This window comes from Homarus americanus, unplaced genomic scaffold, assembly GCF_018991925.1.
Source record: "Homarus americanus isolate GMGI-L3 unplaced genomic scaffold, GMGI_Hamer_2.0 scaffold74, whole genome shotgun sequence".
Classification (NCBI taxonomy): domain Eukaryota; kingdom Metazoa; phylum Arthropoda; class Malacostraca; order Decapoda; family Nephropidae; genus Homarus; species Homarus americanus.
Window position 1 is genome coordinate 5,627,362 of NW_024716951.1, and position 26,849 is coordinate 5,654,210.

The 26,849-nt window shown below is 40.1% G+C and overlaps 2 protein-coding genes across 6 annotated transcripts in view; both read right to left on the bottom strand.

Annotated features, from left to right (window-relative positions):
• Positions 1 to 24,876, bottom strand: LOC121858714 (trithorax group protein osa-like). Of its 4 annotated transcripts, XM_042355315.1 has the most exons (10): positions 24,660 to 24,870; positions 13,507 to 13,654; positions 12,767 to 12,806; positions 11,697 to 11,783; positions 9,496 to 9,900; positions 8,568 to 9,167; positions 7,614 to 7,907; positions 6,269 to 6,865; positions 4,036 to 4,140; positions 1 to 2,771 (listed from the first exon to the last, which is right to left on the bottom strand). In XM_042355315.1, exons 1-10 carry the CDS (start codon positions 24,751 to 24,753, stop codon positions 1,461 to 1,463), a joined length of 3,681 nt encoding a protein of 1,226 aa, XP_042211249.1. In that variant the 5' UTR covers positions 24,754 to 24,870; the 3' UTR covers positions 1 to 1,460. The 4 variants fall into 4 exon arrangements, with proteins under 4 accessions (XP_042211249.1, XP_042211248.1, XP_042211247.1 ...); XM_042355314.1 differs by having other exon boundaries at positions 7,614 to 9,167; positions 9,496 to 9,699; positions 24,660 to 24,871; XM_042355313.1 differs by having other exon boundaries at positions 7,614 to 9,167; positions 24,660 to 24,871.
• Positions 13,537 to 26,849, bottom strand: part of LOC121858716 (histone acetyltransferase KAT6A-like) — a 48,495-nt gene continuing 35,182 nt past the window's right edge. Inside the window, exon 20 of one of the 2 annotated variants that reach the window (XR_006087495.1) lies at positions 13,537 to 13,643. The gene's annotated coding sequence lies outside the window, so the exon portion shown is untranslated. The remainder of the gene's footprint in view (positions 13,644 to 26,849) is intronic. The other variant, XR_006087492.1, reaches the window with a different exon arrangement.

Sequence of the window (26,849 nt, forward strand, 5' to 3'; positions counted from 1 at the left end):
AACGATTCCGCTATGAAATGTCCGACACATATTTAACTAAGTGTTGTACATGGGTATAAACAGAACAATTCAACACACCCATGGAATTCCCATGACCAACTCAACAAAATAAAACAATAAGTCAACAACGAATTTTGTACCTGTTGCAGGTCATCAAAAATACAATAAAGCTCAATGAAATCATGAACAATACATCTTTCAATAGTCATGCTCTCAATCTGTCACTTATGATAATTTCCCACAACGTTACACTCATTACTATACTATTTGGTATTTTTTACTAAATTTCTTACTCACTGATAAAGAGATCAGCAAATGGTAAGAGAGGATGACGTAAAAAATAGGAGACTGTTTAACTTCTGTACGAAATTACAGAAATAAATGATAGCTTATTTTTACTAAACGTTTCAGTAACAGACCAAGAGATGTATACCTGTATATCGTGACTGAATATTCCATGACACACCAGAGTAAGTAAAAAATTAATTACAAGGAGGATCAACACAGAAAATAAAATATATGTACGATATTCTAACACAATGGTTCTTAACCTGAGGGGTGTTTCAAATTTTCAGGGGACGCAAAGGATTGAACATTCTTCTGACTCAGACTAAATACAGTATACAGTAGTAATGTATTTTCATTGAAATAATTTTGTACGTACAGTATTTAAAAAAAAATAATGGCATGGCAGTGTAGGGCAAGGAAAATTTGCCATTCATTAAACTAAATCTTAAATACATTTAGTATTGCACTGCAAGTGAGTGTTCTTTTTTCTTCCGCCTACCTTTGTGAGGCAGGTTTGTTACAGTGAAAACTAAGTGTCAAAGCAGGTTGATTGTTGAAAATGACATGCAGTATCCTCTTCAATCTCACCAAGAATTGAATTGCTTGTGGAGAAGAAGCAATGCCAACCCTCCCATTAATTCCAGATGAAATAAAATTGAACTTCTATAAATATTACATTTGTACTGAGTTTGTTTATTTGGATTTCAAGAGGTTAAGAACCACTGCTCGAAGACATTCTGCACCATTCATCCTTCCTTCCAACTAAACCTTCCAACAAACACAAGAGTACTATAAGTAAGACTAGAGTCAAGTAAGACGAGAAGAACTTTGCTGAGCTTATGGAAATATGTAAAATGGGAAATTTACACATTATGAGAGTATGAACAGAGTACTGTACGAGAAATGTTCGACAATAATAATTAAGAGTGAGCAGGTGAAGAGGGAAATTACCAATATCTACCATATCTAGCTTACTGAGGTTGAAGAGGTGCATGGTCAAGAATCTCAGAGCATATTCTTGCACCTTCTAAGTTACCTCTTACAACACGTAAGGAATACAGAAGACTTATTCTTTAAGGTTCAACCCCAATGTCTTTTCAGTTATGTAAGTAACGGTTTTTTAAAGTGGCAACATGTGTGTGTGGTTACATCAACATGAGGAGAATTGTTTTTTAAAATTTGTGTTCTTCGTCACCGCCAGTAATAATAACTTGGTCAAAGTAAAGCTCTTGGTTCTCTCGGCTAATGATATCAAGGATGGTAAATTCCTCCTCTTTCTGAGAGATGGCTCGTCTCAATTCATCCATACTTCTGTAGGGATTCAACTCAGCCTCGATGTCTATTCCATCTGGTCTTAAGTTCAAGAAAACCGATTCATTTTTTGGATCATCTTTTGATCTTTGGTCTCTAGGATGTGAAGGATATTTTATGATATCTTTGATATCTTTGACTTGTTTTGGATAATCTTGATTAAGGGTGTTGTGGGTGTTATTTTGGAATTGGTTATTGTGTTTGTTGTTGTTTTGGTGGTGATGGGGGTTGTTACGATTATGGCTTAGTCTAGGTCGGTGATGGGGGGGGATGTGAGTCCTTGGAGCACAAGGAGGGTAGGAATGAGGACCATATTGAAAGACCTGAGTGACAGGAGGACGAACCCATCTACCATTCCAACAAGGTCTATTGGAACTGGAACGGTGAAATTGGCCAGTTTTACCTGGGTAGTCATGGCCAAGGTCTGGTAGGTACTCCAGATCTTCCTCCTGATGTGAGGTGAAGTATGGGTTGTCAGTAAAGCTATTGTCACCATGATCAGTGGATTCGAGGCGGCCATTGTTGACATTCGGTAAGTGGTCTTTGTTGATTATAGGCAGATTGGCTGGTCTACCTTGGTGAAAAGATGAGTGTAGACGACCCCCATGATGGACAGGTGGATGTCGACGATTTCCTTCATGGATAGGAGGATAGGGAGGGCCCCCCTGGTGGATGGGTGGATGCAGAAGACCTCCATGGTGTGGAGGACCCCCTTGGTGGAAAGGAGACCCTTGGTGGTTGGGTGGAAGAGGAGGACCTCCATGGTGGATAGGTGGGTGTGGAGGACCCCCTTGGTGGAAAGGAGACCCTTGGTGGTTGGGTGGAAGAGGAGGACCTCCGTGGTGGATAGGTGGGTGTGGAGGGCCCCTCTGGTGGAAAGGAGGAGACCCATGGTAGTTGGGTGGAAGATGAGGACCTCCATGGTGGATAGGTGGATGTGGAGGGCCCCCTTGGTGGAAAGGAGGAGACCCATGGTAGTTGGGTGGATGATTATTGTAGGTGAGGGGATTGAAATGGTAACTGTCAGAGTGGGTGTAGGGGCCTAGCAAAGCAGGGGGCACATAACTGCCAGAAGGGAGAGACTTGGTCATCACGTTAGAGTCAATGCCCATGCCGACTACGGGAAGCAGACCTCCTGGAGGGGTCGAAGACCAATTGAAACGCACGCCAAACTGCAAAAAGTATATATATATGTTAACAAATTCCTACAAACTGCAGTACACAGCTAACAATGAGAAATATCTAAATGTCAATACCGTACAGTAAGTTTACAACAGAAGTACAACACGCCTGAGTGAAAAACATCATGCTAACCAATCTAAGTTAGTCTGCAGCCAATTATTAAAAAATGGATTCTCATAATTACTTTATAACAGCATCATCCCCCAAAGAAAAATAAAGAACAAATTTTCTTTCCTAATGATCGCATAGTACAGTAGTTTGGCTAATAGTATTATTAAAGCATATCAAGCCATTCATGTATGACCACACATTAACCTGAAATCATCTCCATTATCCACTAATTGCATTTTTTACCAAATTCTACAGATCTCCCAAGTCTATCCAGCCTTTACTCTGTGTGGCTCAGCATGAAATCAAGATGCAGACCTTATACAGTAATTATCTAAGGAGATATATCACGCTTAACACAATGCTGGAAGAAAACAATGATTACACACTAATACAAATAACAATATTGAAAATCATTAGAAACCTACACCATGAACCTGTTTAAACAATGGGTGATGTGAAGCTGCAGAGATTTTTCAGATTGACTTTCACAACTAGTGCATGGCAGGCATTAGGACAGGTAACCTATAAGAAGTTTAAATTTCTATTAATCTTGTACACAAGTTTGTATTTTCACTTAACCACAAAAACTCTTTCGTCTCCATCTTTAAATTTTCTGTGTAGATCATAAGTTATATCATGCATTTAGTAAATCAGCTTAATGTAGACAAGAAGTACTGTACTCTTATTCAAGACAAAAGATGAGGCCCAGGGATAGCAGATACCCGTACTAGACACAAATTTGAAAGAGGACCATCCAAGGGAAGGGTTTGTGGCCAAATAAGTGATCATGTCTAACTAATGAGAGATAACAGATGGCCACATAATGACAGACAACAAATCATGACACAAGTCCATCAGGGTGGAATAAATACTGAACCAAGCTTCTCAATTTAACAATTTCAACCTTATATAATTTTTTAACACTTATGACACATGACAATCAACTGCAGGTTTGCTTTGTCCCAGGACACAACTAACCTCTGTGATCTAGTGAGGACCCTGACAAGAGCCTACCTTAACTACAACTTAACGTGATGAGGACCTACTAATAAAATTACCTACCTGGCAAAGACCTGCCTGATGAGATGAAGGGTTACCCAATGAGGACCAACATGAAAAAGTACCTCTTCAACAACAACCTACCCTGTGGTGCTTGACGTGGTCTTCATGGGGAACGGTGAGCTGGAGGCCACTGGCGTAGGTGTGAGTCTCATAGGCCCTAGGACTACCAACTGGTTTAGACATCGCCTGTCCACAATGCAGAATTCAAAACAGCAAGCGGGTTAGTACAGTAGTTTGTCGCAAGGCTAGGTACAAAAATATACAAACTTTCCATCAAGGATTAGGTTAGGTTAGGTAAAGGTGAAAAAAGGCTGGGTTATAAAGGAAGTACTTTCTTAGGTGAGGTTATGTACTGGATGTGGTTAGGTTTATGTATGGGGTTTTGCACCTAGCCTTATGGGAAACCAAGGATTTCTGCAAATTTACAATAGAGTTAGTAAGCAAATTGATCCAAGAAGCCAATGAATTATAATTTTAATAAAATCAGTCATGCTGACAAAAAATTTAGAGGAATAAAAGGTGGTCATATTCATGAAAATAACATGCGTAGTGGTGAATGGCTGATCAGTTCCAAGTAAGTGATTCACAGCGCAACAGAATTTTATAAAATTATCTGATCAAACAATTTTTTTCTTATGTAAAATTTATTACTGCTGGAAACTTTAGAGGGATGTGTAATGATATTAATTCAGGTGTGTATTGAGCTGGACGGATTAAGACCAACCTTTAAATAATACAACAAGTAATTCTTAAAAATATGATCCCCACATCTGATGTACTGGTAGTGATGTCATCTCTGTTAACTTTGGTACTCTATGACATCATCCTTGCAGATACCAGCCAGTGATGGACCACTCAGAAAATTACATCCTGACATCAGACTAAAAGATTTATCTCAGCGGCAAGTGACTTGTGATGGTGTCACTACAAGTTGTAACAACATCACTAATGACATCACAACTACTCATTCTATTAGGCAAGATTTTAACACAGTTATGTAGATAAACATGTCTTGTAAATTCTTCTATCATAACAAATGAGAAGGGGATGCAAAAAGTGTGTTCTTTCCAAACATTTACACATTCGTAGGTAAATTTAGGTGTAATGTTTAAGTGTGTGTGTGTGTATGTGTGTGTGTGTGTATGTGTGTGTGTGTGTGTGTGTGTGTGTGTGTGTATTTACAGGCTTACTGGTAGTGTAACATTATAAATATCAAAATTCATTAAATACACTAAATATAAAAAAATAAGATACATTCCTCTTGTGCTGAACAAAACAACAGAAGAGTGTTGAAACGAGGTGCTGAGGCTTGAAGTATGATCCACCTACTTTAAAATACTGTAACCAGAACAAGCAATTCACAGGAAGAGGGGTGGGCCAGGCTCTCAAAAGAGGGATACCCAGTTATTCATTAATTAAATATATTTCCAGTTCATCTACCAGTTTCATTTTTAAATACTGTACAAAGAATTCATAACTGTGGTGCTGGGATTTTCATTTATAAATCAATCTAATTACCGGTATGTTATTTCCCATTGAGAACTCATATGATTTTGGGTACTAGCAGGTCATTGATGCATAAAAGAAAAGTAGTTGGAACAAAATTTGACTTGCAGGGTACCCTTGAGGTAACTGGAAAGTGGTTGTTGATAGTTATCTGAACCAAAAAATACATTGTAGGTGGAAAAAAAAGAATAGACTAAATAAGCAAAATACAGACAACCAAATAAAGGACATTTGATGAGATGATCCTGATCTTAATAATTACTGTAACTTCATTCAATCATCAAGATTATCTAGACCAAAGTACAACAGTATAAGCTGTGAGTGATTATAGATAGAGAGCTGCAGTGCAATGATCTAGACATAAATACAGACTATGTGTCCAAGATTAATTTATGTTTCTCAGTGTGAAAGATAAGTTTCATGTGCATGGTTCTTTCTATTACCTTAAGGATGACCAGGTAAGGACTGAGACTTTGGTTTATGGGAAGGAAGAACCTCCCTCATGAGGGAAGTGTTCCACACTGGCAAATTTATCTTAAGGTTTGTGTCTGGTGCATATAGTATGGGATGAGGTGTGTGTGTGTGAGATAATCAGTAAGTCATAAAACCTACCACGAATGCAGTAAGACAAATGCTAAGTAAAAGTAAAAATGCTAGTGCATGCAGTACAACACTTGCTAGGACATGCAGTAAGATAATACTTGCAGCACAACACATGCTAGGATACGCAGTATGACAAATGCTAAGACATGCAATAAGACAAACACTAGGATGCGAGTTGAATGAAACATCAATTTATTCATCTCACCTGGATAAGTGCATCCTTAGCATGTCCAACAGCCACCACACCAGCCCCCAGCACTTCCCCAGTGACCTTACCCATTAGGGAGGCCCTTGTCGCTGCACTCCCTACCAGCTTCCTCAGCCTCTTCTGAACGGTATGTCCCGTTTCACTCAGATTCAGAGACTGCGGAAGTTTTTTCCTCAACACTTCTACAACACCTGGACGCCTACCTTTCATGCCTCCCTGCTGGAGGCGTCTTGTTGGGTCCTTTTGAATATTGTTTTTATTTCCTAGAGAAACCTTTAATGAATCTGATCTCTCTGGGATATTAGCGTTTAAATCTGGGATTGAATAAGTAGAGGGGAAGCTAATGTCATGTGCTCCCACTTGAATCTCATTCTTGTTAGGAGTTGAAACATTACTCTTCACCTCCATGTGACCCTTATCCATCCTATGAGTTAGCACATCACCTGTAGACAAGGGGGATGAGTGGACACGGGTATGAGAAGAGGAAGGTCTGTTTGGCAGCAGATTGGCTCGTCCCCGTGCCTGTCGCAGCCCTGGTCTGGGTGGTGTTGGTCGCGGCCTTTCAGGGTGGGTGAGGTCCCGAACTGGTGGTGCCTGAGTAGAGATGGATTATGTACGTAAGTAGAGATGGATTATGTGTGTGTGTGTGTGTGTGTGTGTGTGTGTGTGTGTGTGTGTGTTCCAGATATCTGGGAAAGAATGTGTCAGTAAGTGGAACTACCGGTATGTGACACTCCACAGTGTCCTCGTTATTTGTACAATTGCTATACAGTTATACGTATAAAAGTTTTTACCACCAAAAGTTTGTTATTTGTATGCCATACTTAGTTATATCTTTACAAATACTGTACAGTACTACAGGAAAATTTTCATGAAATAATAAAAGAGAAGGGATGTCCATTAATGCCGTTAGTCCATTAAATCCAGACATTTACTACAGTTTATAATATATGATACACTGTTTACATACGATCCAATATAATGACCATATCCAATAACAACTTATATATTGAGTGTATCTTTGTGTTTTTTTATTACAGACTAACCAACACATATAACCCAACCTGACCAGCTAGAAACCGAATCCCATGTATTATATTGACTTATATGGGAAAAATTACTTTGTTTTTCGTATACTGTAGTCATTATACAGTACTGTATATGGACTTTTAAGAATAGAACCCTTAGGAATAACAAGAACCCATTGTATACAGTAAATATAAATTATCTTAGACATACACGCAATCATTATCAGTCATATTGAGCTGCTATTTAGTAATATGCAAACAAAGATAACATTAACCAGATAGAGAGACACAGTGACATACAAAAATCATCTCACCAATGGTCGTTGGGGAGGTCTTCTGCCTGTCACTCTCTGGGGAGGACCACCTCCTGGGTGTGGCCGTCTAGGGGGTGCCCTATGGCCTTGGGGTATCCTGGAAGTGTGGGGGCCTGTTGGGAACCTGGGTCCATGGGGGCCTGTAGGAAACCTTGGTCCATGAGCGCCTGTAGGGAACTTGACTTCGGGGCCCCCCGTGGGAAGGTTAGGTTCATTGAAGTCCACAGGAAGCCTGGGTCTGGGTGTCACCTGAGTATTATCAGGTACCTGTGCTTCTTGGACCCCTGGGGACACCTGAAGGGCAGGGGAAATTTCAGTTACATGTAGCACTGAGGCAGTCTGGGGAACATGTGGGGCTGGGGTAACTGGGAATATCTGTGCTTCATGGAAAACCTGAAATACCTCCTTGGTGGGGAAAGTTTGGGGCACATGTTGGTCTGTGGCAATTTGTTGAATTGGTGTGGGTGCAGCAATAGGCTGAATCTGTGTAGGGGTTACAATTTGCTGAATTTGTGCAGGTGGGATAATTTGGGGTGTCTGTGGGGCAGGGCTAAGTTGGAGCACTTCTAGTTCTGGGGCACCTTGCTGAACCCGTTGTAGTGAGGCAATCTGGGGCACCTGTATTCCTGGAACACTCTGTTGTGCATGTGCAGATGTAATAGTCTGGGGCACTTGGGGTTCTTGAACATTCTGGAACACCTGAAGGGATGGGGCAAGATGGACTATCTGTTGGATTGGAGCAAGTTGGGACACTTGAGATTCAAATACACTTTGGGAAACCTTTGTGGCTGGAGTAATGTGAATTTCCCCTTGTGAACCAGAAAAAGGTTTGAGCACTTTTGTAACTTGAGTAATGTGGTTTACTTGAGGTGCTGGGTGAATATGGGTCACCTGGACAGAGTGAGCCCCTTGTGAGCCAAAGAATAGGGGAGGGATCTTGGGTGCTGGGATCACCTGAAGAGCTTGAGGCGTCTGTGGAGCCTGGAGACTCAGGAGAGGTGGAGAGATGTGATGAGCTAGCACAGCCTGGGGAGCTTGAGCAGTCTGAAATTCCTGGGGTGCATCTGAGAGAGCTTGCGGAGGTCGAAATTCCCCCAGAAGTCGCAGAGCCTGGGGATCACGTGGAGCTTGGGAGATCTGAGATTTTGGAGGGGCTTGGAGTCTCTGTGGAGCTTGAAGAATCTGGGGACTAGGAGGATGTTGGACACTTTGTGGATGTTGGGAAACTTGGAGACGGTGATTTGGAGGAGCCTGAGAAATTTGTGGATTCTGGAAACTTTGGGTATCCTGTTGAACTTTGAAAAGGTGCGAATTTAGAGGTTGTTGGAAAACTTGTTGTGGCTGGGGAATCTGTGGTCTTTGAGTACCCTGCTGACTTTGGAAGACCTGGGGCCTTGAAGGAGCTTGTATGGCTTGAGAAATATGGCGCTTTGGGGGAGCTTGAGGGACAGGGGATGGCGTGGAGGCAGGAAGAGCATGTGGAGGGAAGGGAGGAAAGACTTCAGTGTAGGGAGGGAACTTCTCCCCCATTACACCATTACCTCCATTGTCTTCCTGCAAGATAAGGCAAAAATCAGATAGGTAACTCAATACAGTAGTAGATGGTTGAGAGGCTTGTGCATGAATAAAGTTTCTGATACACGTTGCACAAAATAACCCCTATTATTGTATCTTTTTACTGCTATAGTGTACATAATAACTTTATTATAATGATTACTGCACTCTACTAACCTTGTTACTGTAATTAAGGCATACAATTTGTGGGACACATCTGCATTATTATATCACTGTATCATGGCCCATCTGCTTTAGCTACTGAATTAATAAAATAATTGAGGAAGAAACTGGTATTACAGTATCGATGTACCATAGCCTGTCTCACCTCCACGGCCTGTAAAGGAATGAGGCTGATATCTGGGTGTGTGGGTGGTGTGAACTGCTCACGAGGCTGCTGCTCCAATTGCTCTCGAAGCTGTTCTTTCAGCTGCCTCCTAAGCTCCTGCTCCTCGTGTTGTTGTTGGTGCTGATGCAGCTGCTGTTGAAAACGTAGAGATTGTCTTCTTGGTCCACCAGGCTGAGATGGGTCCTGGAACAGAGTGAAATTTGGACGTCTACCTCGGTTGTGGTGTTGACGATCTATAGGTGAACCTAACCAAACCTCCCTATCCACCTGGTCCTTGGATGGCTTGTACTCAAGAGAATAGTTCTCCAACTCTGTCAGAAAGTTTTCGTCTTCATCAGGTGTATCATCCAGGAAGAAGGAAAGGTTGTCTGCTCGGTCTATTTCCTGTAAGTTAGGTGAGTGTTAGGAAAGATTATATGGGTATGAGGTATAAAGGAATATTGTATTACAGTTCTCATGAAAGGCACAAGAAATGAGTCTCATAATTCCCATGCATAAATTTAAAAATTTTCAATTATCTGTATTCATTAAATTAGAAATGTAAAGGTATGATGAATGTAAATCAACTATTATTTCAGAATAATAACTTTTGGGTAACATGTTTTAAACAGGACTGGTTAAGTTATTAGAACCATATACAGGGTAGTGTTAAACTTTTCAACTTTATAAAGGAATACTACTTATTTGGCATCATTTTCTATTCCCATTAGTGCATCAACCATTTTGAATCTTGACGTGACATGTAAGACAATTCATCCTCATTGACCAATAACCTGCTTCTAAAGTATCGTACAGTATATGTACAATATATATTTCATGTCTGTGAAATATACCTTAACCTTACAACTATGGTAACGGGTCTTCCAAGAGGGCTAGTGAAAGCCTCTTCTTTGAGACTAGTGTTACAACAGGAGGACACCTGAGTGTCCAGCGAAAACATGCAAAATTCAGTAGGGTCATACAAGGCATCATTTTAACATCTGATTCTGGATTGAACCCAGGACACAATAGTGAGAGGCATACATGATGCCGATGTTCAACTGTAAACTTCTGTTTAACTCCAAGAAGTGAGATAAGCAGTTTCATCAATATGCATAAAAATGGTCATAATGCACCACACACATACTAATGTACTTACTTAGACAACAGCACATCGTACTAAGGCAAATTTTATGTCTAGTCCCTAAAGAGGAACTCAACGTACCCTCAGCAGATTGACCTAAAATCTGTTTAATTTAATCATAAGATTAATATCAATACAAATTACAGTATGGTATGCAGTAATGTATGTCTAATTTACATGCTACTCTATACACAGTGTAGTGTTATAGTAGAAGTATACCAATTAATATACTGTACTATATACTTACAACTGATTTTTGTACAAATACCATTAAGGACAAATTTTATTGATTATTAAGCAGATTTTAATGTTACAACATATCAATCAGTATGCAGTACAGTACAATACTAATAACATTTAGTCCAGATCTCAGCAAAGACAAGTTTAAGGTTATTTTGTCCACTTATAAGAAGGTCGTTTAGACATCTGGATGGTCCGTCGCTCGTCACGCTCTTCAAGAGTGAGGTGAGTCCCCCGTCTGGAGTACTGTCACCTCGCCTGGTCTCTGAAGCATGCTAGAGACTGTCAATTAATTGAAAATGTCCAAAGGAGGGCCGCCAGACTGGTGCCTGCTCTATGGAACCTCAGTTACCCAGAGAGATTAGAACGCCTGCAACTACCTAGCTACCGATGTAATTGAAATGTATAAACATCTCAAAGGGCACTACTCGATCAAATGTACATACCTGGAGCTGGCAGACGTCCGCCCGACAAGGGGTCACAGCTCAAGGTTGAAGAAGACACAAATCCAGAAGACTGTGAGACCAAACCTTTTCGGAGTGAGAATTTTCAACTTTTGGAACAACCTGCCAGAGAGCGATGTGACGGCACCGAGTGTGAGCCCATTCAAGACCAGACTTTACCAACATTGAAGCAGGTTCAGATATGTTCAGGAGCCAGTGCATGCCCAGTATCTGCCAACAGTGCATAACGGAGACGTGACCGACCGCCCAAGTGGCTAATGAGCCGATCAGTGGCGAAGAGGATAAAAGTAAAGTAAAAACAGCAATGACAAGACAGGCTGTACACTAGACATAGCTATGACACCAGTACTAACCGGTGTGCTGAATGATGGTGGATGATGTGTTGTGTCCTGGGGTTGGGTGGTGGTGGTTGTGGACGGCGTGGTGGCTGGGGATCCCTCCTGTGGAGCAACAATATCACAGGTATAGGCAGTGGCAAAGTCACAAATTCATGAAGTATTCATATCACATTTTGATTTGTAGGCATATAAAATAATATGAACATCTTTATACAGGGCACGCACGCACGCACACACGCACACACGCACACACACACACACACACACACACACACACACACACACACACACACACACACACACACACACACACACACACACACACACACACACACACACACACACACACACATATATCCTAGGAAACAGTATTGTCACAACTCTGATGTGACCCCTTAGGTATTTTTGCAAGAAACACTACATCACATTGGAAACACCGTTTCTCATCCGATTAGCGATGTTAAACAACATTGGGTCAGCCTGTGAGAAAAAGATGTCAATTTATTATGAGGATATGAAGGAAAACATCGTCGTAACATGTGTTGTAAAGTAGATGATGTACAGTACTGTACAGTACTTGGTGGGGGACGACTCAATGAATAAATATGGATTTTACACTTCTGTTCTCTCCTTGTTCAATATTTTACAAACAAAAAAGTACTTGAGTTGACAATATCTTGAAATAGGGAACTTATACGTACAGTATTTATAAAATAGCTAGACTATATAATAAGATGAATATCTTCCTAAGGTTATATTTGTACATGGGGTATAAAGACGTAAACGTTTAAACACTGATAAAACACTTAAGAACAAAGGTTTCTGACTCCATAAACTGTAACATGTTTGGCTATTAACAGCCCGTACTATTTTCGCAGATACAAAAAATTTCAATTACACAATGACATATTCAATTTTTTTTACGTGCATCAGGTTTGATGGTCAACAATTTAATATGAGATTCATAAACACTACCAAGATGTTAAAATGAAAATCTGAGATGTGACTGTACAAATAGGAAGCAATTGAATCACTGAAAATAAATTAATATAAACGCATTGAAATAAAATTCGGACCTCACTTACCTGAATGTCATTAAATGTGGAGCCAACATGTCGAAGAGTTCTGAAATACAGTACAGGTATTAAGTTTATTAGATGTAAACTCACACTGGAAAAACCTTTCATTCAATTAACAAATGATTTCAATACTCTACCAAAGAAATATTTATGTTCAGTTTAGTTTTATATAAAACACAAAGCTGGTGAGAGGGAGATAAGGAAAAAACGAAAACTTCTTCAGAAGCAGACCATAAAAACCTAACCTACTCCAAAATATTAATAAAGACCAATAAATAAAGTTTGATTTAGTCAGTTTGCATCATAATGCGCACCAACACAAGGGGATATAATTTCAAGTTCGCAAAGTTCTCATGCAAAAAGAGCATAAGGAAATACCTCTTTACACAGAGGCTAGTAGACCTATAGAAAAGTCTACCAGCTCAAGCTGTGGAATCGATTACAGTACCGCATATAGCTCTAGACCAGACAAAACTATTAAGAACATTAGAACAATGGAAGGATCCTACACAGGCTACTGGCCTTCTTGCCTCCTTCCCTCGATATGGCCACCTCTAGTGGGTGGCCATTAGATAAATACAGTAAGATAAATGTTAAATTAATTTTGTCCATGTTGCTGAACCAGATAATCATTTTATGTATTAAAAGATACATACCGGTAAGGATCAAATATATAAGAAATAAAATGCAAGAGCTAACTTGAACATTTGGCCAGTACACTATTAAGATTACAGGAAGATACTTACCGTTGAGATAAGTCTTTATCTGAAATGAAACCACTTCGAGATGTTAGCTCTGTGTGCCTCTCATCAGAGTCGCTGACAGAAATCGTGACGACGACCACCACCAGAGAGAATGGGAGATATACTGCCAGGAGCCGCATCTGGAAGGAGACTAAAATGATCTTGTGATCCCTACTGATCTCGCGAAATACATTTTTTTTAAATATATTAAGTGGCTAATAACATAAGCATTGTAATCGTCAGTTTTGATTGGGACATTCACCATAAACAAAGAAGACGAATGGTGCCTAAATCATTACAAAATAAATAAAAAATCTACGTAACTGAGTAGTTATCAATATCGGTCAATTATAAATCTCCCACACCGAACCCATGAACTTATATGGACAGATATTGCTCTTCTTTAACAAAATGAAAATCTGGAGTTATGAACGATTTTTTTCTCGATTTGATGAGAAAAGTATGCGTGTGTGTGTGTGCCGCGCCGGATGGTCAAGTCTCGAAAGTTTCACCGCTTTCGGCTCATGTCTTTTGACTTTCACTCGTAAGTTATGTTGCTGTGAACTGAGTTATGGAGGGGGAGAGGGACTGTGAGAGAGTGACGATGAAAGGGGGTGAGGTGGGGGAGGGGAGGGGAAGGGAGGGGGTTATGAGGAGATGAAGATGTAATGAGGTGGAGGAGGAGAGGGGGTGAAGATGAAATGAAATGAGAGAGAGACTGGTTTCCTCCACCCCCTCCCACACGCCCAGAATCACAGGTAATATCCCTCACGTATTGTATTGTCGCCTCAAAACTTTCTAAACTTTATCACAGGAGACGAGAAAACTTTCTTGAGGAAGTGTGTCTAAGATGACAGGTTTGTGACGGAGCTGTGTGGTTTCATTCAGTAGTGGATGGTGGGCCATTGTTGAATTATTATTATTTTTTTATTTGTTCAAGATAAAGAGAATATGTGTATGTGTGTGTGCTGAAAGCTCTCTCTAACTCAAATTACGTATATTTTCATATCTAAATCTGCACTCATACTGCAGAAGGCGAACGTTTGCCTGGCGTAGCTTTTATATGCCCATTACTATAGAGTGGAAGGATGAGGAGCAAACGTTCGTCTGGCATTCTATGGTTAAACACCTAACGTTAAACCCGCTAACCTAATCTAACGTAACCTAACCCCTCCCAGGTTGCGTTCAGGTATTGGTTAGGTTAGGTTAGGTTTGAGGATTGGGGCTCATAATTATGATCATCAACCTTTTAATAAACAATTTTCACTAATAAGATTTCTTGAATCGCTACCCAGAGGCCGGAGTCACAATAGTTATTATCTGAGCAAAGTTTTAACAACAGTCACAAAGCACCAAACAAAACTAACATGCCTAAATTTTCGTCTCCCACCTTCTGGTAAGTAAACATATCTAGTCAGGGTATTTCTGGTGTTATTTTTTGGATAATACTATTGGGTTTTTATCTTAAGTCAACCAATTAGGTACATTCTTACATCTTCAATTACGATAAATATTAACTGTGTAAACCTCAAAACTTTGTGTAACCGGAGACAGACACATGTGTAACTAACTAAGGCCGTATTCAAGAACAGTCGTGGGGTGTACGACGCCATTTACGATGACCTTGCCCTGATCTTTTTTCAGCAATATCGCCTATAACACATGGAACTCTGCACTTTTCGAAGCTTTGGAGGAGTCTCGAAGCAAGTTTCCTGGTGGGAATTATTTTACTCACAGATGCGACCTTGTGGGAGTGAAAGTTGGGGTGTTCGTCGGGTATTAAGAATGACACAGTTCAATATCCTCAACACAGCCGCCCTAAGTTTCTACACAAAATATCGAGTTTTTGTTGAGTAAAAGTTTGAGATGGTGACCTAGAGAGGGTTTAAGAAAGCCTGGGCATCGAAGTTCTGTGACTACAGTATGTTCATTTAAATTATTAAATAAACGGGATAAATTAATGTCGTTGTGTGATGAAATTAATACAAATATGTTTACAGATAAATAAACTTACATACACAGCATATTTTTAGACTGACAAAATAAAACTTGAGAGTATATTTTTGAGACAGTATATTTTAGACAATATATTTTAAGATATATTACCTGGAGACGAGAAAATTTCTTTACGTACGGTAGTCTCAGTGCATTTTTTGTCAGCTTTGTGTCGTGGTAAGTGAGGCCGTTAGCTGCGATTTCACATGTTTAGTTGGGGGAAATCATGAACGTATAAACATTTATCGTTTAAATTGAAGCCTTGGGTAGGGGGAGGAGGGGGGAGGCGCATTTGACCCAATCATGAAATCGCCGCATGAACACTGCGGTGAACAATGACACACCAGCATACAAAACAACTTAAAACACGAAGACCAAATTAATATAATTTAAAGATCAAAGTTGAAATAATCCAAACATCTCAAAGGATAAGAAACTGTTCAATATGATTATCCTTGATTTGGATGAACATGCTGTTTTATTTTATCAATCCATCACTTATCCGCTTACGAGTCGTTCAGGCAGCTGGTCTGTTCTTTGTTACTTTGTTAATGTCGTTACTAATAATTGTTTATGAGTGTACTGAAATATTGTGAATTTGTTTGACGATTTTTAAATGAATGAATATCCTTCTATTTATAAAACTTGGGAAAAGACACGAACCTAATGAAGAAGGGAAGGTTATTGTAGAGTTAGGCACAGGTTTTTGGTTCCCCCCAAAAAAGCGTCTCCAACCAGTAAACACCCAAAGTTAACGCAATGACAGGAAGAGACTATCGTGGTGACATAGAAGACTTAAACAATACCCTCACGAAAAAATAAAATCACAAACGATGATGATACATGCTGATAGTCTATACAGAATAAGAAAAAAAAAAGGTTTGTTGTTCCCTGGCACACCCTTGCTATTAACTCAGGAACAGTAGAAAGCTCCAACAACATACATTATGATGTTTACGTGAAATAGAATATAAAAATAACACTCGTTGATAATTCCACGCCAAACGTTCGCGTACTACTGATAAAGTCATAGTATTAGTCAGTTAGTCAGTCAGTCAGTCAGCTGGTGGGTAGTGCTTCGCTGACGCATGATAGAAAACGAGTCATAAAGAGGATGACTTTCTCCTTCTGTGGCGGCGTTCACACCTGGCAGCTGTTGTGCAAGGGTGGAAGGTGAGGTGAGGAAGGGAAGGGAAGGGATGGGAAAGGAAGGTGAAAATGAGGAAGGGAAGGGAGAGGGTAGAATAGAGAGATGGAGAGAGAGGGAAGAAGAGGAAAAAAAGAGGGAGGGACCCGAGGGAGAAGACTTAAGAGGAGGAAGGGAGGAAGAGTGGGAAAGAAGAGGTGTTGGTGACTTGGCGTCCTTCCACAACTAAAGTATGTACAGAAAAAGAGTTAGATGTGGTACAAGAAAGATGGAAAAGGGAGAGAATACAATACAACAACAGAGAGGAGGGAATTAAGGTGCGATTAAACAGAGGAGGAAGGAGAGTGTTGAGGGAGGCAGACACCTTGTAACCCTGACGGATGTTTGGGGAGGGGTGAAAGTATTTCCCATTTTCTATCTCGTGACATGTTGGGGCAGTGAGAAGGGGTAGACGGAGGGAAGGGAAGGTACATAAAAAACTGAATTGTAAGGGAGAGGGAAAGGTAAGTAGAGGGAAGGGAAAGTAGGTGAGAGAGGAGTGGAAGGCAGGAGAGCAGTTTCGTATGGCGTACTGTAGCTTCCGCTAGTTTGTTATTGCAGGGTGTACGGAATGCATGGCACTGTTCGCGGCTTTTGCAGGAATAACAGAGAGCGAGAGAAAAAAATACAGTCAGACAGACAACGATTTCATTATAACACTTCACACACAATGATGTTATCAGGTTCTATTATACCAATCATACAACTTTCCCTGTGGAATTGGGGAGCGTTTTATAGTACATAACAAGTGATGAGGTGCTTCCATAATCGACCATTAAAAATTCACTTTCGCATAGGTACTTCCTTCGTGTTGGTAGTTGTTTTGAAATAATGTTTATTGATATATTGACATACGGCCCAAAAATTTAATAACAGTAACAAAAATAATGCCATGCAATATTATACAGATATTACTGATTACAAAATGGATTTAGGCTATCGTATATTGCAGGTCAGAGAACGCGAAAAAAAAATATCTACTGTACATATGCCGTTACCGCGCGGGTTATATTCTGTAAGTTTGTTCACATATGACGTCATTGGGAGAAAACCGAAAGCACGAATACTCTTTACGAATCCGAGCCCAGTTCCCGGATTCACAGAGGTTCGGATGATATGAATTCCTCTTAATTAACTAAAGTTGTAGAATGCACCTGACTGGTCAATTTAAGCTAAAGCACAAAAGCAGCGCTTAGAAATAGCATCAAAATTATGCTGTCTGACGAGATACCTTCACTTAACACTAGGTAGGAGACAAAGATAAGGTGCAGTATAATCTCTGTAATTTTAATGTTATTTTCGGGTGATTTTGTGAAGTTTAATCAACCAGATAGTTGTGACCTTATTACACGTTCAGCTACGAGGAAAATCCATAGTACAAACTCTGTAATTTGATATTTACCGCTGTAACCCCTACCTGCACCACCAACCACCATTGTCAGTGCTCCCGGAGATCACTAACCTTCGACCTCGCACGCCCACCTTTCCCCTGCATCTCCCTCCCGCGGGGACTCAAGTCCAAGCCATCGTAACGAAAGTTATCGTACTTGAGGTAAATCATCGTAGCCAAGGTGAATTACTGTATTGTGATCGGAATGTAAATTGCCGTGCTCAGGAAGTAAATAATAATAATACTACTACTACTAATAATAATAATAAATAAAAATAAAAACAATGACAATAACTATATAATAATAATATAAGTACAAACAAGAAAAGGAAGTGAGGACCTCCATACCGCCACTTGTCTCCTCCATTATATCAAGTAAACACTACCCCGCTTCCTGTTTGTTTACAACTTTAGTCCCCCTCCTTTCTAATGCTGGTGGTAATAGAGGTAAGAATAATGATGGTGTGATAATGATAGCAATACAAACTTGTATTACTACTACTATTTGTCTACTACTACTACTACTAACAATAATAATAACATCAGTGATACTGTTATTTTGGTGGACGCTTATTAACAATGATACTGTATTAGCTAATGATCTTGATATAATAGCCTGACGCCATCAACTAGAAGAAACAAAGTGGGCAGCTAAGTAATGTTGACCCTGGAGGAGCCGGACCCAAGGATTAGAGACTTGGCTGGACTCTTGGTTGCTGGAGAAAGTTGTGGCTGCCTTTTCTTGCCACCCACCCACGCTACAACCTCTGTCTTACTCTTCTTCAAACAGCTTACCCTTTTAGCTATATTAATATTTCCAGCCGGGTAACTTTACATCCTCTTTACAAACTAACCCAGCCTAGATAACACCCACACCATGACAGCCATCTACAGTATACAGTACTGTACTTACCATCTGCATTATATAAATATACCGACATAGCTTACATCTTCCAGCTAATTTTTTTTATCGATCAACTGTTTTTCCGTACATACACAAGTCCTGATCACGGATTTTCAGACAATTACAAACGTTTAATATTCCCCATAACTGGTAATGTGAAAATATATCTGGAACCTCAACACAAACATGCAATTCATAATGGAATAAAAATAGCGTTGAAATTCTACATAACCTAGATGCACCTTCGTATCCCCAGATACAAGAGAAATTTTTGGAACCTCAGATAATCCCTCACAATCTCATTGCATAAGAGAAAATACAAGAGCTTTCACTGTTCATTAAACTATACCTAACTTTTCATGCTAACCAGACTCTGTAGATAACAGCAAGTTTCAACGTTTATCTTCCCGGTGCTTACACGGGTGCATTCAACACCAGCAGGGACATGGCAACGTATTCAACTCAGGTTAGCTTGTCTGACATCTCATTCCATCTGCACAATGTACTGCAGGTCTGAACTTTAAGACTTGTCAGTAAGATCAATCATGTAAACAATCTACAAATAGATGATATCGGAAATCTAATTGTTAACTGTCAACTTTTACTTTTTTATCTTTACCACTGATCGGCTCGTTAGCCGCTTGGCCGATCGGTTACACATCTGTTACGCACTGTTGGCAGGTACTGGGCATGCACCGGCTCCTGAATGTACCTGAACCTGCTCCAGTGTTGTTCAAATCTGGTCTTGAAAGAACTCACACTCGATGCCGTCGCAACACTTTCTGGCAGATTGTTCCAAGAGTTCACAACTCTCACTCCGAAAAAGTTTGCGGCTTCTTCAATCTTGAGCTGTGATCCCTTGTAGGGCGAGCGTCCGCCAGCTCTAAGTAAGGACACTCAACTGAGTAGTGCCCCTTGAGATGCTTATATACCTCAATTAGGTCGCCCCATGCCCGTCTGTAGTATGCGCTAGGCAAGTTCAGGCGCTCCAATCTCTCAGGGTAGAGGTGTCGAAGTGCAGGCACCAGTCTGGTGGCCCTACTTTGAACATTTTCAACCAACTGACAGTCCCTAGCATATCTCGGGGACCAGACGGGGTGACAATACTCCAGATGGGGAAGCACTTCACTCTTGAAGATCGTTACGAGGGACGGACCGTCTAGCTCTAGATATCTGAACGACCTTCTTATAAGACCCAATAATTCATTTGCCTAATTTACCTTCTTCTCGCAATGGCCCGAGAACTTCAGCTTATTGTCAACATGCACACCTAGGTTCTTCTCACATACAGTCTCAACTAGTGCAGTTTCTTCATCCCGTTGGGACATATGATACACCTCCTTACCATTGGTACGCCCCAGGTGCATCCTCTTACACTTCAACATTGAATCTCAGCAGCCACTTCTTTGACTATTCTTGGAGCTCACAGAGATCCTTCCGCAGTTCTTCACAGTCTGCTTGGTTCTTGATTTCCCGAAATAACTTGGCGTCATCGGCAAACATTTGTAAGAAGAAGTGTACAACGTCAGGCATGCCATTTATGAAACATCGACTGTCTACAGCTAATGCAGCGGTTCGTTCAGTTTCGAGCAAAAAAAAAGGAAAAAAAGAAAGAAAAAGAAATATCTTGTGCTACTTTCAAAACTTTCGTAAAAAAAGCGATTTCCCTAATTATGTGATGTTTTCTCTCCTAAGTGGTGTGTGTACCATTAATTCTTCACGACGGCATCAACCATATTTTAAAATCCCCACCAAAGAAATCGACAAGCTTGTGTGCACTGTAGTGGCTTCGCTGCAGTACCATGAGTCACGTAGTGTCGCTGTGACGAGCTTTGGGGATTCTGCACGAAAGCAGTCCAGTCATGCTCTTGCAGTTTTTTGTGTCTGCTGCAAACGTGTCTGCACTGTCACATCTGACACTGGTCGGCATATGATGAAAGAAATCACAACAGAAAATTGGTAAAGAGCGAGCGCGAATGAATGATCCTTACTTTAGCCTACTCTATTAAACTATGATATTGTTGTTCTTTTCTAATTTCAGTTTGCCATACATTAAAAGAGGATATAATGAACTAGGAAAACTAACCACTCACCGCCACCCTACATATCGCCATTGTTCGACGTCATAACCATACACAGAGCGTCATCATTATATGCAACATCACCAAATTTCTCTTCCAGACGGGAAAACCAGTACGTCAACCACCGATCAACAATTATGTTAACGAGTGGCCGAGGGTAAACAGTGACTAGTTTCTCCCGAGTCCCAGGCACCCAGCTAGACAAAATGGCTGGATCTGTGCGACCAAGTGTATTAACAAGAATTACAATCTTCCATTTGAATCATACATTATGTTAGATTGGGCGATGACTTCTCTCAGGGGAGGATCTAGGGGGGATCCTGGGAGCCCGGATCTCCCATTTTCTTCATAAAACACCAATGCTTTTTCTTTAATGTATAGTATTGTACTCAGACATTTTTTGTATGGTATAGTTAACCGTAATTACTATTTACATCAGAATATCTCCTAATATCAAGTGCACGTGGCTTCAAAATGGCCTCAAAATGCCCATGATATTGGTCAGATTAAAAAAAAATAAGGGCGGCTTACAGCACCCCCCAACTGGATGGACTCGCAATTTTCCCCCATCCAAAACTTTTTGGACCCCCCCCTTTTGATATTCCTGGATCCGCCCCTGAGAAGATATGCGCACCATCTTAGGCGAATAAAGACGTTGTTTCTCCTGGGCTGTGGTTTTCGTTCACGCAAGTGAGAATATTGCCACTAGTCGGAGCGGACGAAAAAGGGGAGAGATTTACTGTATAACCCATTTCGCAAATTCCAGGGAACCCCATCATACAGCCATAACACTATCTACTCTAGTGTTGCCGAGTCATTGTCTCCCATCTTCACTACAGAAGATGGAATACAAAATTAAACCCAGGACTGGAGAAAAATAATCTACAACCATGAGAGATGAAAGTGCTTGCTATTACAATTACACTAAGGTAACTGCTGAAGCATTGTTACGATGAAGGCAGTTGATACTACTGAGCAATTTGTTACCTCGGGGATAGTGTTATTTAAAAAATTAATCTTTACTACCGTGTTAATTATTTAACCAGAATATTAGTCACGTGAATATTAGGCACCCCAGCTTATTTTACCCGATTAAACACCCGAACACTAATTTAACCCTTCCTGGTGAAATAACCACGGGTGCCTAATCTTCATGTTATCAGAATATTGTTCCTTCGACCTATTTTTCCTACAAGAATGTTATTACAGTCGGCATGATATTGTTACTAACCTTCTACGAAACCAGGTTCATGTCACGAGAAGTTAGTCTGCTAGTGAGTCAGTAGTGACTAGACCAACGGGCGACTCAACAGCTGGCTCTTGCGGACAATAATACCCCATAAACAGACTCCCCTTTCGAATGTATTCGTGCATGACATTGAACAGATGAGACCATTATTACTGACTGGAAACGCAAAATTAAGATGTGAGGTAAGAGGAGCAGGTCTTGGTATTACAAATATATGTAAATAGATAACAAGGAGAGATGTGTGCATTGTATTGTCTCCAGTACGAACTTTACAATAACTACAGCGTAAACAAACACACACTTGTCAAGAAGAAAGTGGCAATAACACTCAGTCACATAGCTCAACGCAGGCGTGGGAAACTGAGTGTAACTGGTGTTGTGGTCATCATGCTCAGCTGACGACGTTCACTGACAGTAGCCTACTGACGTGCCAGTCATTTGAAGAAGACCTGCTCCCGCTGTTAGTTTTCTCATCAAGACGACTGGAGTTTTCACACTGTATCTCGCCATAAATACTGTATATATCACTTTCTTCACACAGAAACGAAGATTCATTACCACGCTGTGAGAGGCACCCTCTAGCTTTCGCAACTAGGTTTCCCTACACTTTTGGTGAGAAACGTACTTTAGTGACTCATCACAATAGGAAATTGCCTTCTTCGTGTAAGGTTTCAAATGACGCACATATCTTGTGCATAAATGAAACTAAATATCAAATCTAAATTACGAAGCTGTAAGACATACATGCCAAGTGAAGAATTTATTTTATTTTTTTTTAGATTTCCTCATTTTCACACTTTCATTAAAGGCAAATAATCTTCATATGTGTCCACCATTTATTTTATAGAAAATTTGGATCAACTGTATTGATCACTGATACGTTTGTTCAAATCAACAAGGGATAAACTAATGGCATAACAAAACCTAAGAGCACTTAAAGATTAGCCCTCCAACTTCTTTCACCTAACGATTAAACACCCTGATACTGCCTGGGGGATTAGGTTAGGTTAGCTTAAGGGTGTATAACCCTAAGGTCAAATTCAGCTGTGGTTAATCTTATGGTGATCCAAATTCACCTTACGATCATATAATTGACTGACTTGGATATAGTACAACTGGCGTCATAACAATTTGAGTCTCTTCCATAAAAACTCCATCAACAGAAATGGAACATCTGTTCCGGGGACCAAGCTGACTAGAGATCTTTCTGTAGCTATTCACAGCCTGTTTGGTTCTTAATTTCCCCGAATAACTTGGCATCGTCCACAAACATTTGTATGGGGGTGTGTATATCTTGCGGTCTGTCATTTATGAAACAAACAACGAGACCAGTACACACTTCCCTGTGATACCCCGCTTGTCACGGGTACACCTGACGATTTCTCGCTTTTAATCAGACACACTGCTTGCGGTTATGAAGAAAGTCTCCAGTCCACGCGAGGACACTTCCTAGGATCTCGTACCCTTCTAGTTTAATTCTCAGCCTTCCATGGGGGTTACACTGTCGAAAGCTTTTGACAAAATCTGTTCTCCATATTACTACCCTGTTCCAGAATTCGAGTCCTAACATCCAGTGCCGTGAGTACGCGTCAAACCGGAGCGTCCCGGCATAAAGTCGTGTTGGCACTTGGCAGTCCTTTACAAGCCTAGGTTGTACTTTATACACTAAGCTGGCCAGGCTCACCGTTCTATAATTATTCGTAGAGTAAAGATCGCCCGGCTTGAATGTAGGACTCACTTGAGTCCTTTTCCAGTAACTGGGGACCTTTCGCTCATCCAGGGGTTCAGTAAGCTCGTTACACAACTCTCTAAGCTCTCTGGTATACAACCATCTCAGGGCTGGGGACTCCTAAAAAAAATTTAGCTTTGACAATTTATTTCTTATACCCTCTTCTGAGAATATAATGTGGGTCAGCACTGTGTCGAACAGTGATTCCTCAAACGCAGGGAAATTTTTCTGATACGTAACCTTATCTTTTATACATGACTATATTATCCACATGAATTACTGTTACGATTAAATTCAGCCCGATAAGGCTTGTTCTTGGTTGAACGTTTTGTATGCCACTTTTGGTTGTCACCTCGCCGAAGCAACATCCTTGCCCACACTTCATGCTATCATACAACAATTTACTTCCGCAAGGTCTTAAGGTGTGTTACACGGCAGGTCATTGTGGATACTGGCCAGCTTGAAACGGCATTATCAAATGTTTATTTTTTGGCGGAAATGAAAACTAATCCACTTAGTGAAAGTTACTACACACTAGTTTGACACTTACAAAGACATAAAAAGGCGACATGTTATTTACACATTTACCTTATTTTTAGGGTGTTATTTAACGTAGCCTTACCGTTTAAATAAAACGCCGTGACCTGATGAGAGATGTCAGAATGTTCCAACAAGCTGATGGTATATATCTGAAGTCTAAGCTCCAACACCGACATTTACCACATAAAAAATATATATACTGTATATATATATATATAATCTTAATGCGCCATTCACGACTGCTAAAGAACACCAACGTACACCTCCTCTCAACACACAGGACGGCGAGTCACTGATACATTGAGTAAAGAATTTCTATGAGGGAATATTTTTTACCCTAAATTTATTTCTGAAACGCCCTAAAATGACCAGATTACCTTAAAATATTATTAATTATCTTAAATGGTGTAAATTTTGTCACTATGTTCTTTGCGGTTTTGCCAATAATCCATTAATAATTTTATATAAAGGTACTTGGCATCCTCAACAACTCCTGCCAGATATCTCCACAATATTCAAATCAACAAAGAAAAGTAATGATAACTCAAATACTTTCTAGCTGATTTTTGAGGACAGTGACATTATCGATATTGATGTTTTACATACGCAAATAATTAATACTACTTGCCTAAATACGTGAAAAATATGCTAACCAAGATATAATGGAATATTGCCTTTAAAAAGATAGTGAACAAGAAAACTATTACGTATATAAAAAAATATATAATTTATATTATATATATTTTAATTTAAAAGTATCATAAATACTAGTCTAAGGATATTTCCTTTAAAGTGAGAAGAAAGAATAGTAGTGATAAAAGAAATAGTACAGTATACAGTACATTTCTGTATTAATAGGTTAGACCGCTCAATCGGCTAGTAAGCTGAAGTGGCTAATATGACATTGAAAAAAATTTTTTTTTACGGGAATTAGCCCACCAGGGCACAGGTCAAACGACCCACAACGGGGCCTGGGGGGGGGGGGAGGAGAAAGAATAGAAAGAATTTAAAAATAGAGAACACAAAGGTTATAGTGTTCATCTATACCACGAAGATGCCGGAAAACCAGCATAGAAGCGGGGTCCGACTAATTACCCAAATGTAGCCAAATATAGCCAGAATGAAGTCAAATAATGGTCCTACATGAATAAATCGGACTTCCAATCATTTCTCGACTAGTATTTGGTGTCACAAAGTCACAAAAAATTGGTAAACTTAATTTAATCTGAGTTAATAGATCATGTGCATGTACCTAACCTAACCTAACCTAACCTAACCTAATCTAATCTAATCTAATCTAATCTAACCTAACCTAACAACACAACTCAGATTAAAGTAAGTTTTCCAATTTTTTGTGACTTTTTGACACCAAATACTAGTCGAGAAGTGATTAGCAGTCCGATTTATTCATGTAGGACCATTATTTGACTTCATTCTGGCTATATTTGGGTACATTTGGGTAATTAGTCGGACCGTAGAAGCGGACTTGTCAGAAGAAATTGAGAATCGACCAGTCAGTCCAACATCAAATTTACCCTAAAATATGAGTAATATACCCCAAGAAATCTTTAATTACAGTAGATTTTGCAAAAAAATTGCATATCTTAAATTTCACCCTAAAGGAGGTGTGATTACCCTAAAATGGGGTATATTACCCTGAAGTGATGGCAAGGACCTGAGACCTGGGACAGTTATAGCATTGAGAGAAATTTGAGGTATACAGTAGGTGCAAACAAGAGAGGTGATTGAGAATTAAAGATCGAGAAGAGGTGGACTTGTTCCATGATTAATGAACAATGTTCCATTGTTGTAAGGATATTACACAGGCATAAGATGAGTGAATACGATAATACTAATGATTACCTCAAGCTGGGCGAATGCCTTGGCTGTGAGGGAGAAAGTTTATGAGCTTTAGTAGCGGAACTATTTTAGACGGAAACACAAAGTTGCAATTTGGTAGGGAGGTGTGGGTGGCCTAGGGGCTAGTCATGCAATATCTCGCCGCTCTCCACGAAGTGCCCCCCCCCCCCACCACACACACACGAACGAGTCATGCATTTCCGCAGTTTTAAAGAGCTGAAATTTAGTAGGGGGATGTGGATGGCTTAGTGGTTCCCAAACTTTTTCTGATCATTACCCACTTTTCATATATGATCCTTATCCATGGCCCCCCTCTCCCAATCCATATCTCTGGCTGGCTCAGCTGCTGACTGGCTGTTCTAGTGTGGTGGGGCTTGGGATTTTTATGTGTACATAGCCTCAGCTTATGGTC

Coding starts and splice junctions, on each gene's coding strand:
- LOC121858714 (XM_042355313.1), bottom strand. CDS start 24,753: ATGTCGGTGTTGGAGCTTAGACTTCAGATATATACCATCAGCTTGTTG. Junction 13,655..24,659: donor CACGGCGTTTTATTTAAACG/GTAAGGCTACGT, acceptor AGATCATTTTAG/TCTCCTTCCAGATGCGGCTC. Junction 11,784..12,766: donor CCACATTTAATGACATTCAG/GTAAGTGAGGTC, acceptor GTTGCTCCACAG/GAGGGATCCCCAGCCACCAC.